This window comes from Gossypium arboreum, chromosome 11 (genome assembly GCF_025698485.1).
Source record: "Gossypium arboreum isolate Shixiya-1 chromosome 11, ASM2569848v2, whole genome shotgun sequence".
NCBI lineage: Eukaryota > Viridiplantae > Streptophyta > Magnoliopsida > Malvales > Malvaceae > Gossypium > Gossypium arboreum.
The window spans coordinates 16,642,069-16,658,068 of NC_069080.1; the positions used below are offsets into that span (position 1 = coordinate 16,642,069).

At 37.3% G+C, this 16,000-nt stretch overlaps 1 protein-coding gene and 1 long non-coding RNA gene across 2 annotated transcripts; one reads left to right on the plus strand and one right to left on the minus strand.

Annotated features, from left to right (window-relative positions):
* Positions 1–4,664: 4,664 nt before the first annotated feature.
* Positions 4,665–7,529, minus strand: LOC108471600 (uncharacterized). Its single transcript, XM_053021234.1, has 3 exons — positions 6,873–7,529; positions 6,561–6,710; positions 4,665–6,485 (listed from the first exon to the last, which is right to left on the minus strand). The coding sequence occupies exons 1-3, from the start codon at positions 7,527–7,529 to the stop codon at positions 4,665–4,667; spliced, it is 2,628 nt and encodes an 875-aa protein (XP_052877194.1).
* Positions 7,530–8,434: 905 nt separating this feature from the next.
* Positions 8,435–10,675, plus strand: LOC128283433 (uncharacterized). The gene is made up of 3 exons (XR_008273776.1): positions 8,435–8,567; positions 9,482–9,761; positions 10,435–10,675. It is a non-coding gene; the product is annotated as an uncharacterized LOC128283433 (long non-coding RNA).
* Positions 10,676–16,000: the final 5,325 nt, after the last annotated feature.

Below are 16,000 nucleotides of genomic sequence, written 5' to 3' on the forward strand. Positions count from 1 at the left end.
TCTCAAGGCGCCCTTTTACGGGTTTTCACCTTGGCCTCTCGGTTTTTTATTTTATTTTATTTTATTTTATTTTGCAGAAATCTTAAAGCGCCCTTTTGCGGGTTTTCACCTTGGATTTCCCTCTCTTTTAGACAAAGTACTTCTTGACTGAGTCTGAATGCACCGGATTGGGTAAACTTTTCCCATCCATTTCTGTCAAAATCAGTGCACCACTAGAGAAAGCCTTCTTCACAACATACGACCCTTCCCAATTCGGCATCCATTTTCCTATAAAGTCCTTTTGTATAGGAAGAATCTGTTTCAATACCAGGTCCCCTTCATGGAATTCTCATGGACGAACTTTCTTGTCATAAGCTCGCATCATTCGCTTCTGATACATTTGACATGATGAATAGCCCTTAGCCTCTTTTCTTCAATCAAGTTCAATTGGTCATACCGCGATTGAATCCATTCTACTTCATCCAGCTTTATTTCTGAAAAAATTCGAAGAGAAGGTATTTCTACTTCAATGGGCAACACTGCCTCCATCCCATAAACCAATGAGAAAGGAGTTGCCCCAGTAGAGGTTCTGACTGACGTTCGATAGGAAAAGAGTGCAAATGGTAATTTCTCATGCCAGGCTCTGTAGGTCTCAGTCATTTTCCCTACTATCCTCTTAATATTCTTGTTGGCAGCTTCCACTGCCCCATTCATTTTTGGGTGATATGGGGATGAATTATGATGTTTGATCTTGAATTGGCTGCAAACTTCTGCAATCATGCTGTTATTCAAGTTCAATGCATTGTCCGATATAATCCTCTTAGGTATTCTATACCGAAAAATAATCTTCTTTTTCAGGAAACGACTTACTACCAACTTGGTAACACTAGCATATGAAAAGATGCCTATTCGAAGATTTTGGTGATATTAGCCCAATGACGTCGATGCCCCACATGGAAAAGGGCCATGGAGAAGTCATAACATGTAAGGGTGAAGGTGGTACATGAATCTTGTCCCCATATATCTGGCATTTATGACATTTCTTAGCATAGCTGATACAATCTCCTTCAATAGTAGACCAATAGTATCCAAACCTCATAATTTGCCTTGCCATCGTAAAGCCATTAGCATGTGTCCCACAAACACCTTCATGTACTTCTTCCAGGATTTGTCTAGCTTTCACAGCATCGACGCATCTCAAAAGTGCCTGATCTTCCCTTCTTTTATAAAGGATGTCCCCATCTAGTACATATTCGTAGGCTAACCTCCTCAAAGTTCTTTTTTCATTCTCAGTTGCCCGCTCAGGATATTCACGATTTCTCACATACCGTAATATATCTTAATACCAAGGATAGTTATCCTTTTCCTCTTCTTCGATGTTACAGCAATGAGCTGGAACCTTAGAAATGCTCATCTGAATTGGTCTCACATCCTCTAGTTTATTTGCTTTAATCATGGAAGCCAACGTTGCCAGAGCGTCCGCCATCTGATTTTCATCCTGTGGGGGGTAACTGAAAGTTATGTTATCAAACTCTTCAAGTAACTCCAAAACTACCCTTCGATAATTGAGCAATTTGGGGTCCCTTGTCTCCCATTCACCTCAGCTGGTAAATTACCAATGCAGGGTCTCCATATACTTCTAAGGTTCTGATTTTTCGCTCTTTGGCTGCTCGAATCCCCATAATGCATGCTTCATATTCGGCCATGTTATTCGTACAGTCAAAATCCAATTTACATGTAAATGGATAATGATCACCATTTGAGGATACCAAGACTGCCCCAATTCTATTTCCTACCGTGTTAGATGCGCCGTCAAAGTTCAGCTTCCAAGGATATTCTTCAACGACTGCCACATACATCAACTCCTTATTAGGGAAATCAAAGCTCAACAGCTTATAATATTCTAGAGCTCTGTTAGCCAGAAATTCTGTTATCGCGCTTCCTTTTATAACCTTTTGACTCACATAGACTACATCAAATTCTGAAAGCAATATTTGCCACCTTGCCATTCTTCCATTTAGGGTTGTTGATTCCATTATGTACTTTAACGGATCAAGTTTTGAAATTAGCCAAGTCATATGATATAGCATATATTGTCTTAACCTTCGAGTCGTCCAAATCAAAGCACAACACAACTTTTCAACTGGCGAATATCTCATTTCACACTCAGTGAATTTCTTACTGAGGTAATATATCGCTTTCTCCTTTCTTCCTGATTCATCATGTTGACCAAGCACACATCCCATAGAATTACTAAATACCGATAAGTATAGAATTAACGGTTTATCTGGACTGGGCAGAGATAATACTGGAGCGTTTAACAAGTATTGCTTAACCTTATCAAAAGCATCCTGGTATTCCTTATCCCATGTACCTTGGTTGTGTTTTCTAATGAGGCGAAATATAGGATCACAGATAAATAGATCTATTTATCTATGATCGAATTATATTTGTTCGATACACTGTTGTCAATATGATTGTAAATTTTGAATATAAATGTTGAGAGTTGAAAAAAGAATAAAGAATATAAAAAAGACTACAAAAAATACAATGAAAAAAATAAAATTCATTTTTTTTATTTTTTTATTAATTATTATTAATATTTTCTATTTTTATATGTTATATGTTATTTTATCTTATTTTATGTTGTTTTGTAAATGTTTAAATAACTCGTTATGAAATCGCGTTGATAGCCTCGACTCGTGTCCTAGCCCGTCTGAGAGCTAGATTTTCCTCAATTGTTTGCCTCTTGCCTTTAGCTTTCCTTAAGTTAGCTTCCGCTATTTCAAGAGCTTGCTGAGCTTCTTGTGGATCAATGTCACTACCCTTCTCCACATCATTTACTAAAATAGTGATTTCATTGTTGCCTATTCTAGCAAAACCACCCATCAGAGCCATCGTTAACCATTGGTCGTTAAGGCGTATTCTCAAAATACCTATATCTACAGCTGTGACAATAGGCGCGTGATTTGGTATAATTCAATCTTCTAAGAAAACCCCGAACTTCCTTTTGAGTACGTGGTGGAGGCAATTCTCGTATGGCTCTAACCTTGTCTGAGTCAACTTCTATTCCCTTTTCGCTGACCACAAAGCCCAATAATTTCCCCGACCTAGCTCCAAAAATGCACTTTGCTAGATTAAGCTTCAACTGAAACTTCCTTAATCTCAGGAACAACTTCCTCAAGACTTTAATATGCTTTGTCTCTGTTCGAGATTTAGCAATCATATCATCAACATACACTTCAATCTCCTTGTGCATCATATCATGAAATAAGGTCACCATAGCCCTTTGGTATGTTGCCCCTGTATTCTTTAACCCGAAAGGCATTACCTTGTAACAAAATATGCCCCATAATGTTATAAAGGTAGTTTTATCCATGTCTCCAGGATGCATCTTTATCTGATTGTACCCTGAGAAGCCATCCATAAAAGAAAACAACGAATATCCCGCTGTATTGTCCACCAAAGTGTCGATGTGCGGTAAAGGAAAGTTGTCCTTTGGGCTAGCTTTGTTCAAATCTCTGTAATCAACACACATTCGTACCTTTCCATCCTTCTTAAGGACAGGCACAATGTTAGCTACCTATTCTGAATACTTAACCTCTTGTAGGAATCTAGCATCAAACTGCTTCTTAACTTCATCTTTTATTTTCAGCACAATATCAGGCCTCATCCTTCGCAATTTTTGTTGGACTAGCTTATGATCTTATCTTATGAGGAGACGATGTACCATGATATCAGTATTCAAACCCGACATATCCTCATATGACTATGCAAAGATATCCTTGAATTCACGTAGTAGCTCAACAAGACCTTGTCTCGTTTCCTTTGCAATATGTGTCCCTATTTTCACCTCTTTTCCTTCCTTCAAGATTACATTCTCTATTGTCTCTTTCTCACGGGGTAGGATTTGTTTCTCCTCTTGTTTCATCATTCGCAACAGATCTGGAAACACATCACAATTCCCGTCATCTTCAAAATCCTGAGGTTCTTCTATACCCATGTCTTGCTCAAAAGAGAATTCAGGATTTGTAGTATCAGTGCTCATGTCATGATATCTAGGGACCTGCGGGGTATGAAAGAATGTACAAAGAATGAATGAATTTTAAGAATGTTTATTTATGTGTTATGTATGGAATGAAAATTTTAAAAGAATTTTAAAAAATGTCAAAAGAATATTGATCGGTATAAAAGAATATTCACTTAGATTGATAACAAAAGTCATGTTTTATTGAAATGCAAATATCTGAACATGAGCCTATTTTACAAACGAAACCTTATTACTCCTAGGTTCTAGAGCAACAAGAGTATTCTGAAAATTACTCTGAAAAGTCTTTAAAAACTACAGGAAGTTCTTCTGCAATCCAATTGTTTAAAGAGCTTCCTGATTCGTAAGGACGAATGCCCTCAAGGTTTCTTCATTCAGACTCTTCACTATGTACAGCATTAATGTGATAACTTCCTTTTTCGAGCAACTCTCTCTCAGGGTGAATTATCCCTCCTGATATAAAGGTTTGGGATATATGAGGGAACGTCATCAATTCCCACTCTACTTCTCTTCTACTTAAACGCGCCCTTCTTTTTTCTTGACGCTTCTCTGTTTCCTTCCTCCTCTGCTTGTGATTTAGCCTAAAACCCAAGCCAAAACGGTCCCTTTTCTCCTTTAGTTCTAGAATTTGAATCCCTCATTGAAGATATCTTCCCAATCCTTTTCCTGGCAAGGCTCCTCTCCCCATTGTTAACTGCAAACTCATTCTTGTAGTTCTGGATATCCTAGGCACCGGCACCTCATTCCTCTCTGAAATGAATGTTGCATTAATGAATTCTAATGAACGAAAAGAGCATTCAATGTCCTCCTTGTTTGCTTCTACATAGGGTGCGTCATTGATAACTGTCGCTATAATGTCCTCCTCCGCATTTATGGAAACCAACCTTCCATCAGCTACTAACTTCAATTTCTGGTGCAAAGATGAGGGCACCGCTCCTGCCGAGTGTATCCAAGGCCTCTCCAACAGGCAATTATAAGAGGGCTTGATGTCCATCACTAAAAATTCCACCTCATAAGTGTTTGGCCCAATCATCAAAGGAATATCAATTCTTCCCATGACCTTTCTCTCTGTACCATCGAATGCTCTCACTATATTATGGCATGTTTTCATGTGAGAACTTTCTATGGGTAATCTGTTCAATGTAGATAATGGTAAGACATTTAAGGCTGATCCATTATCAATAAGCACACTTGGCAATGTATATCCCTTGCAGCGAGTGGTGATGCGCAAAGCTTTAGCTGATCCCATACCACCAGGTGGGATTTCGTCATCATTGAAATAGATGAAATTGTCAGCACTTATGTTACTAACCAATCGATCCAACTTATTGACGGATATATCATTAGTAACGTAAGTCTCGTTGAGCACCTTCATTAATGCTTCCCGATGTACCTCGGAACTCAGAAGTAAAGCCAATACTGATATGCGGGCCAGTTGTTTGCGCAACTGTTTAACCACGCTGTACTCACTGTGTTTTAAGAATTTTAGAAACTCTCTGGCTTCTTCTTCCTTCACTGACTCGTTAACCAGTATTTCAGTCTCCTTTCCTTTGTCAAAGGCTTTTGCTTTCGTGGGCTCAACTCTGACGCCTTCTACATCATAACGCTTCCCACTACGTATGTAAGAACCCTCATCTTGAGCCTCCTTAGAAGCACTAGCTATATCCTCTTTCTTCGGCATTGTCACATTGCAGTCATAATTCCAGGGTACCCTCTTATTATCCTTATAAGGAAAGGAAACAGGTTTGTGAATAATGACTTTCGGTGCTGTTTGTGTTTCAACTTCATTATTCCTTGGTAGAGAAATAATGATCCCTGGCCGGTTGATTCTTTGATTCTTGGGTTCCCTTTCCAATGCGCATATATGACCCTCATCTGAGCCAGCTTCATAAAATTCCAGCTCCTTATTATCCATAAGGCTTTGTACCAAAGCCTTAAAATCGTCACATTCCTGGATTTCATGTCCCTCTTCTACATGGAACTCGTAGTAGTCCCTCACTCCTCTACTTCCTTCTTCAGAGATTATCATTTCTCTTTTCACCATTTCTTCCCAGATTACTTTCATCGGCATTCTTACCTCAGCCACGTCTTCTTTGATCCTTCTCATACCAGTGTCTCCAATTGCGTTTACCCCTTGATCAACATGGTTTGGCAACAGGTTCTCTGTATTAGGGGTGTCGTCAAATTTTACGACCCCCATCTTGATTAGTCTTTCCACTACCTTTTTAAAACCAATGCAATTTTCGATTGAATGCCCTGATATCCCCTCATGGTATTCATATTTGGCGTTTGCATCATACCATTTGGGATATGGGGGTTGCAACGGTTTCAAATGAAAAGGAGCTATTGCATGCACATTGAATAAACTTTGATAAAGCTCCCGATATGCCACTGGGATAGGTGTAAATGAGACCTTTTCAGAATTTTGTCTCGAACCAGATCCTTGCTTTTGGGAATCCTGTTACCCAACTGTAGTTGCTCTGAGTTGACTAACCGTAATTGCCTTCGAATTATAACTATTCATATTGTTCACCTCATTATCTTTCCTTCTTGGGACCGATCTTTTAACAGCCTCCCCCTCTATCTTGCCACCCCTTATGGCATTTTCAATCATTTCTCCTGCCATAACTATATCAGCGAAGCTTTTGGTGGTACTTCCAATCATATGAGTAATGAATGGGGCCTTCAAGGTGTTAATGAACAGTATGGTAGTCTCTTTCTCCAAAAGCGGTGGTTGAACTTGCATGGCAACCTCCCTCCATCTCTGCACATATTGCCTAAAGCTCTCATTAGGCTTCTTTTCCATGTTCTGCAAAGTGATTCTATCAGGAGTCATATCAGTCACATGATTATACTGCTGCATAAAGGCTTGTGCTAAATCTCTCCAGGAACCAATCCTTGCGCGACTCAATTGATTATACCATCTAGCTGCTGCCCCAACCAAACTGTCTTGAAAACAATGGATCAATAATTGATCATTGTTTACATAGCCAGTCATCCGCCTATAGAACATGGTGATATGGGCCTCAGGGCAAGTAGTCCCATTGTACTTCTCAAATTTCGGCATCTTAAACTTATGAGGAAGCACCAAATCTGGGACCAAACTCAAGTCCTTAGCATCAATTCCTTGACGATTATCAATGTTTTCTAATGCCTTAGATTTTTTCTCTAACCATCTGCAACGTTCCTCTAATTGCCTTGATGATTCGAGTCTCATCTCTTCTTTTTCTGCTATATCTAAATCAGGGATGACTGGATTGGTAGGATTGTCTCCTGGGTTAAATCCCGAGCCAGTTTGAAAATTCATGGGTATTCCAGCATCAACTTGCCCATGTTGAGATCTTATTGTGATGGACGGCCTTCGGGGATACGCCTCAGGTTGAGTTTGTACATGGGGTGGAGTAAAACCCAGAGGATGGTCTTCATTATCCTCTTCAGTGATAGTCATAGGGGCCTTTCCTTTATCTGTTGCCCCTTTCAGCAGCTGAGCCATTTCAGCCATCATATTCCTTTGGGCCTCCAACATTTAATCTTTTCATCTTTTGCTGGATTTTTGCCAATTGTTCCTGTAATTGCTCTTGCATTTCTTTTTGGATCTGCTCAAGTCTTTGATCTATATTCTTTGTCTTGGTGAGTGTACCGTAAGGATGTGTTGCTTCTAGATTTCCTCTTTCTCTCACTCTTCTTCTTCCTTAATAATTTTAACTAATTAGGGTCTTTCTATAAATTTGAATGCATATGATGCGATGAGATGCAAATGTATGAATGTAAAAAGATATCAATTCTGATTCAGTTTCTTTTAGAAAACGTTATTTAAGAAACAAAAATCTTTATACAAAACGGATTACAAATACGCCTTCGCCCTCAGGTCTAGAGTTTTAACCCTATCCTGTAACGCCCCAATTTTCGGGAATCCTGTGAATGTTGCCATAGGTTTAATTATGTTAGTGGGCCTCTAGAAAGCCCAAACTTAAGATAGAACCCGACAATTTTAGTTAATTTTTGTTCCATAAGAAAAAAGGGGTAAAATTATGAAATAGGACCTATGTGAAAATGTTTGAAAATGCTATAGGCTAAATTGAAGTGGCCAAATAAATAGGAGTGCAAAATAGGAGGATTTGCATGACAAACCTCCCATTTTACATGAAGTGGCCAGCCATCATGTTGTTATAGACAAAATGTACACTTGATATCCATAATTTATGGTACAAATTGATACAAATTGATAATAGGTTAGGTAAATGTTCCATGATAATGGGTTAGGTAAATGTTTCATGATAATAGGTTAGGTAAATGTTCCATGATAATGGGTTAGGTAAATGTTTCATGATAATGGGTTAGGTAAATGTTTCATGATAAGAATTTCATGTCTTTTGTATTAAAGAATTAAATGAATGAAATATGAAGTTTTATTAAAAGAAAAAGGGGTGAAAAGAACAAAGTTTTGTCCATCTTTGTTCATTATAGCTGAAAGTTAGAGAAGAGAAAGGAGAGGAGAAAGCTCTTGAGTATTTGGTCATTAGGAGGAGGAAAATTGAAGGTAAGTTCTTGGTACCTTCTTCTATTTTGAGGTTCATGAGTTCTTCTTGATTCTACCTTAACTCTTGAAGTATATTTTGATTTTTAGTTGTGTTGTGAGCATTTAGTCATGAATTAAAATGAAGGAAATGGTTGTTGTTTCATGTTCTTTTGATGAAAAATGGAAGATAGGTGAAGTTGAGCCAAACAAATAAGCATGCATGTGCCTTAGATGTTAAAGGGAAAAATTAGCCAACATGTTGTGCTTTAAAATGATGAAATGGAGATTATACTTAAGTAAAATCATAGATATGTAATGATTGATTGGTGATATACATGTTTAAATAACAAGCATGCAAGTTAGGTGTGAAAGAGTGATTTGGTGATAAATCTGCTTGGGACAGCAGCAATAACGTGACTTTGGAAAATCACCATAAATTGTGGAAGATGAGTTAGAAGCTGCATAAATTATGTAATTAAAGCTTATTGAGTCTAGTTTCTAATGAAATAAACAAGAACATATTTTTAATTCTGTATAATGAGAAATTTGATTCGTAATGAAGGGTGGTCAGATTAGTCAAACAGTGAAACATGGGAAACTTTGAGAAAAATCTGGTATTGATTGGCTAAACAAAAAATTCTGAAAATTTTGTAGATAGAAGATATATGAGTCTATTTTCAGGGAAAATTAACGGCACTTAATTTGGAGTTTCGTAGCTCCAGTTATAAATAATTTAGTGACTGTTGCTCAGAAAGACAGCTTGCAGTGAAATTATGATTATGTGGTAAACATTGACAAAATTTGTTAATGAGTTGCTTATTGATTTCTTATAAGCTTACTATGATCTGTAGGTGTGGTTGGCCGAATATTGTAAGGGGTTAATACGTAGTTTGTATTTGAATAGTTAGATTAACGTGTTAGTAATCCAATTGTAGGCAGTTCGTGTGTGGATCTCGTCAGCATATCGTCGCAAACAGGTGTGTAACTGACACCCTCTCATAGACTAGATTGGCAAAAGCCGAAAAGCCGAAAAGCCGAAATGTCGAAAAGTCGGTATTTTGGGAATTTGCGAGTGTACGAATGCTCGTAAGATAGTTGGGTTTGTATATTTGGTAATCTAAAGTAATAAACCGCAGTACGCGCGATTTCGTACATTTTGATAATTTGGGCTTAATGGGACAAAGATCAGGTTCATGGGCCAACGGGCCCAATTCGGTAAGTATGCACGGTAAGTGTTCTGATAGTACGTAAATAGTTAGGATATGCATGAAAATGCTAAAAGTAGCTAAATTACTATAATACCCCTATGTATGGAAAATTACTGTTATACCTCTAGGTGTAAAATTACCGTTATACCCCTAGGGTTAATTTTGATTGAAAAGCATGACAATCTGATTCTGTATGTTGTATGCCATGATTATATATCTGTTGCATGGAGACATGGGTTATATTATGGAGGAAGCGTTCTGGTGGCTATGCCACAAATATCTGATCTGGTGGCTCTGCCACAAATATCTGATCTGGTGGCTCTGCCACATATATCTGTTCTGGTGGCCCTGCCACGATTATCTGTATCTGGTGACTCTGTCACATTATCTGTTCTGGCAGCCATGCTACAAATTCTGTGGTGTGTAGCGGTTGGGTGGGTCGAGTAGTCTCCCCACATGGTGTAACGCTGGTACAGGGGTGTTATGGATGAATCTGGGTTGGGTTTCGCATAAACATGTAATATTTGTTCGTTCATTATGGGCCTATGGGCTTTATTCTCAATTGCTCAGGCTAAGGCCAACTTATTCTATTTACGTGGTTTGAGTGATATAGGCTATGGTTGGGTTATTTTACACACTGAGTTTCCCCAAACTCACCCCTTTTATTTTCATCCACGCAGGAAATCCCCAACCATAGTGGGCTTGGAGCTGTGAGGGAATTCGGAGTGACCACCCGTTCTGAAAGTTTGATTTTCTTCTGGTGAACTGGACATCCTTTTATTTACGATTGAAGTTTTGGGTTTTTAAATGTAATAAGGCCGCTTAACTATTTTTGATGGTTTTAATATGTATTACTAAGATAGGTAATACTTATTTTAACTGTTGAAATTGGATAGCTTTAGGGCGCATTTTCAAAAACAACAGTTGATTTCAAAATAACACGACAACAAGCAAAGCTTCCGAATGAAAGTATTTTCCAAAATTAATCACTTTTCCTAAAATGACTTAATCAAATCGGTTTCCTAGAAATATCCATGACATTAAGGTGTGGCAATAGCAAGATGCATGTCTAGGATTGGATCCGAAGGAGCTTGGTACTTAAGCATCCGATGGATTCACCACCTCTTTCCGGTTTCCTACGGTGCATGACTTCCATTCACTTTAATCCTTAATGAATTAATCTTTTGAACATCAAGTACGATTTTCTGGACTTAGAATGGAAATTTTTTTAACGTTTTTGATGTGGCATGCCGGATCCGGTCATAACTTTTGGGCCGGGTTTGGGGTGCTACATATCCAATAACAAAGCTAACTCTAGACCTCTATCTGACACTAACTCATACTTTGTACTCAATACATTAGCTTGCGCTGCCAGGTCTTGCAAATGATCAGCAACCTCTCGAATTTGTACTATAGCTTCTCTCATAAGGTAGTCCCTATCTCTGACTTGATCCTGAAAATGGTGAAGCTCTCCCTTCCAATGTTCTTCTCTTGCCTCGAGCTACTCAATTCGTAGCTCACAATTCTGCAATGCTGCTTCTAACCCTCCAATATTGTGCTTTATTTCCTCGATCTTATCCAGGCTTGCCTTTAACTCGACCATAGAGTTACGACTTCGGTGATGATGAAGAGATCGTCCAAGCTCAGTTACCTTAGTTTTTAATCCTTGATTCTCCTTCTCTAGGGCCTGATTACGCGCCTGCATCTCTTGAAACTTCTTCTCCCAATACTCGGCTTTGGCTCTTTCTTCTTGAACCTCTTGTTGCCACTACTCTGAAGACTTCCCAATCCATCTCTTTTCATTGATAACTGTATCCTCTTATATTGCGTCTTCAAGTCATCTTGGTCTTCCACAATCTTCCTCTTTTCTTTCCTCTCTTTTTCGACCTCAATTCTATGAACGTCAACGTCTAAGCTCAGGTACATCTTCTCCTCTTCAAGCTTCTCTATCTTTCTCCCGAGCTTCAAATTCTTCCTTTCAAACTCTTGCTTTATAACTTCCAACTCTAATGGAATCACTCTAAATTCTCCTCTATCGATCGAGCAGCCCCTAAACTTGGCCTAAGGATATTATCATTAATCCTCTTACTAAACCACTCTTTGTATCCAAGGGTCGTCGTCGGTCCTTCAGTCAAAATCTTCACACACTAAATTTTCTTCCAAGCCTTAAAAATCTCTCGTATCTTCTTCTTATAATGATCCCCCTTATATGAGAAATCACTCTGAGCTAAACCTTGCGTTGCCGGTATAAACTGCCCCGCTTTGTATTGCCTTAGGATGAGTAATGGTGCATAACCAACAACTCCCCAAATTCCAGGAAGAGGTACCTAATCAAAACTTCCACAACGATAAAGGATTTCATTAGGAGCCATCCAGGGGGCTTTCCACATTACATCTTCCTCTCGGAGATTCTGAAGTATTTCCATCCACCTTTCCTCTGTAATGTCGTCCCTCCTTGGTGTAACAGCTGCTTCCCTTAAGGGAGAATAATCCTCAAAGAACACCTGGCAAGGAGCCTTATCAACTTTCCAAAAGTGACTGTGGAACCATACTAACAACAACTGTACACATCCAATGAATCTACCTTCACCAGCTCTCCAGCATACACTCAAGGATCTAAACGTCTCAGCTAGGATTGTAGGCACAGGTGTGTTCTATTTACCAAGTCGATCGAATAAATCCGCAACTGCCTCGTCTATGTGCCCAATAGCTTTAGGGAAAATCAACAAACCATAAATACTTAAGGCCAAAACATCAACTCTCTTCTTCACATCTGGGTGTGCCAATATCAAATCTCTCAAACTTGCCCACGGAATGTATTTACCATCACCCTTTTGTTGGACTCAAGCTACGGCCCACTATTCACTCATCCCTGTGATCATCATTAATTTCTTCACGAAAGTAGGGAGATTAGCAGCCCTAACATACGCCTTGTTACCTTGGATTTTTGGACAGCGGAGCAAGGTCGTATACTCCTCCAAAGTAGGTACTAAGTCTACCTCTCCAAATGTAAAACAACTATAAGCAGGGTTCCAAAACTGTACCATAGCTCGAAACAGATACTTATCCACCTTAATGTCTAGCAAATAGGGAAGATCTCCATAATTCTGGTAAAACAGCTGCCTAGCCTCGTAATCCCATTGAGCCCAAATGTCCTTCAACTTTTGAAACTCATTTTGTGTTGAACTGATACGAGTAAAGTCCCACAACTCTGACGTATACCTTTCAGTGACACTATCTCCCTTTTTCTAACTGGGTTTTCTCTGACCATGTACAGACAGAAGTGTTGTCCTCCACTTTATCAAGATATTCGTTCCTCATTACAAAACTTTCTAATCTAAAAATCGAACCGTGAATCGATACCTTTAAATATTGAGTGATATGCAATGATAACAAAATAAAATAAGTCAGTATCATATAAAAGTATAATAAACAAGTACTTATAAGGGTAGCTTACTAAAGGCTATCGTTATACTCCCTAGGGTAAGCATTTAAAGTTCATTATATGCGTTTTAGTTCTAAAGCGAGGGTACCTGAATCAGCAGATTCCTCGGTCTTCACCCATTATAGGCTCATATGGACCAAGTTCGGTTCAAGGGGACACATTTCCCTATGGCCATAAGGAGATGAATATCTCACGAAGACATAGGTACGGATGTATCCCGGAAGCAATCCACTAGCCCATACGGAGGTGAAAACCTCATGAAAGCGTAGCTTCTCACTCCCACTTAAGGGTGTGACCACAGCGGTCATGCAAATACAGTGTCTGCAGAAACAAGATAACAAGCATATGCAACAAACACATGTAAAAGATCAATAAAAATTTTCCAAACTTCGGACATTAAGACAGAAACTAATCAATTTCTTGGCTTGACTCTCTTATTGGTCCCCAGTGGAGTTGCCAAGCTGTCAAAACTATCCTTTTTTAAAAGGGATTATTTTGAAAACGGGAGTCGCCACCAACCTTTTTAAGTGTGATTAGATCACCTTATAAAACATTTTGGCCTACGAAATTGTGAGAAAACGGCTCGGGAATCGGTTACGTACGAAGAAGGGTTAGCATCCTCGCAACGCCCAAAATTGGTACCAAATTGAATAGTTTTGTCTTAATGTCAAAAGTTTGAAAGAATTTAGAAATAAGATCTCTTTTTAAAACCGTAATAATTTGAGTTGAAAATCAAGATTCCTTCGCTTTGAAAAAGTACGAACATCACATCCAGCATGATTGGACACGATATTCCTAAATTTTCGTAACTGAAATCATCTTGTGATTTACAAAATCTATTTAGAAGGGTATTTTTAGATATTTAGACAAACGGGAAATCGCAACCCAGCATGTTAGGGTACTATTTCTCGAATTCCTAAATACCAAAAAAAACATTGCCTTATTTTTTGAAATTCTTTTGGATTAAATAAAATTTTATGGCAATGATGTATATAACATATTACAAGATATCGATACTAAATAATATAAACTATATGATACATACTTTAACAATTCATGCAAATATAATATAGAAAGTGATGAATAATGACATAAATTTCATAATATGCATTATCATTTCATGCGACATAATCACGTAAAACAATGAACATAACAATATAGATTTCACAATACATACATAATAATATTTCATGCAAAATATAACATAGAAAACAATGAATATAACAATATAAATTACCCAATATATAACAATATTTTATGCAAATATAACTTAAATTAACATAAGTAATCAATTTTATGCAAATATGATAAATGATATAAAAATAAATAGTGGTGAGATAACATTAGCGTCTTGAAACGATATTAAATAAATACAAAAAAATACATAAACAAATTATGAACATATAAATCAAAATAAAAGATAAGAAAACAAATACAATTTTTTTAAAAAGGATGAAGTACTTAAAATATATTTAAAACGATGTGTCAATGATAAAGGAGAGTTTTAGAGATGATTAATATACATATAAAAAAATACATTACATGATATAATAACTTATTACACTTTTTTGAAAAAAAATATGTTAAATAGGAACAGAATTTTGTAGTAAATTTAAAATATTTGACATTAAATATTTAATAACAGTAATTTACAAACTTTTAATTACTGTATATTAATAATAAATAATAACATAATATATAATAAAATAAAAATAAAGTAAGGGTTAATACATATAATAAAAGATATATAATAAAATTTATAAATAGAATATATAATAATATAAATAATATGATAAATAAAAATAATATTTACTATTTTTATAAAAAAATAAATAATACATATAGTATTTAAAATAAATTGAATATATAAAAAAGGGATTAAAATTGAATTTAATTAAAAAATCTAGGGTTAATTACAAATAAATAGAAAATTTTGGGCCTAATTAAAACACGCATTAAAGCCGAGGGACTCACTGGGTAATTTGACCCTAATCCCAAAACGACGTCGTCCCGAAATAAGCTTTATAATGGCCATTAGGACTAAATTGGAACAAGAATAAAAGGTTAGGGCCAAATTAAAATAAAAATAAAATGACATTGTACATGTTAACAATGTGGAAGGATCAATTGGGCAATTAGCCCTTTTAAATAAAACACGCGGATCCTATCCGGGTTACGGGTCAACACGCGGATCTTGGGCTTTGAAACGACACCGTTTTGAAGCTTATCGTTTTAAGCAAAACGATGTCGTTTTTATAAGGCTATAAAAGCCAAATGTCGACCTTGAAATCATTTTGAAACCTGATTTTAAAGAAAAAAACAAAGAAACCCTCTGAAAGAGGGTTGGGGGGGTCCTCGGAGCTCTGTCAAGCCTCCGTCCAGAGGCTTACACATGCCCACGCACCACCGTCATCACCGCTATGTACGGCGGCCAGAAGCTGGAAAGCCTCCTTTTTAACGCAGATCTAACGGTACGTCCCCTTTTCTTTTTATTTTATTTATGATATTCGTATGTTTTTGTAAAGAGAAAAGGAAAAATAAAATAAAACTAATCACCTCGGTTTCTTTAGTTCACTGTGGGTCTTTTATTGCATATATCTGTATATAACTGTGTTCTTTTTATTGAATTTGTGTGTATATCCTAAAAAACCGTGCTTACAAATTAGAAAAAAGGGGGTTTTATAACCCTCTGTTACATTTTTGGGGAAAGAATCCTTTGATTTCTTTCCAAGTTTGCTTCTTTTGCTGCTGTGGTTCTTTCCTTCTTTTGCAGATATCAGCGAGGATCTCACGGCGATGAG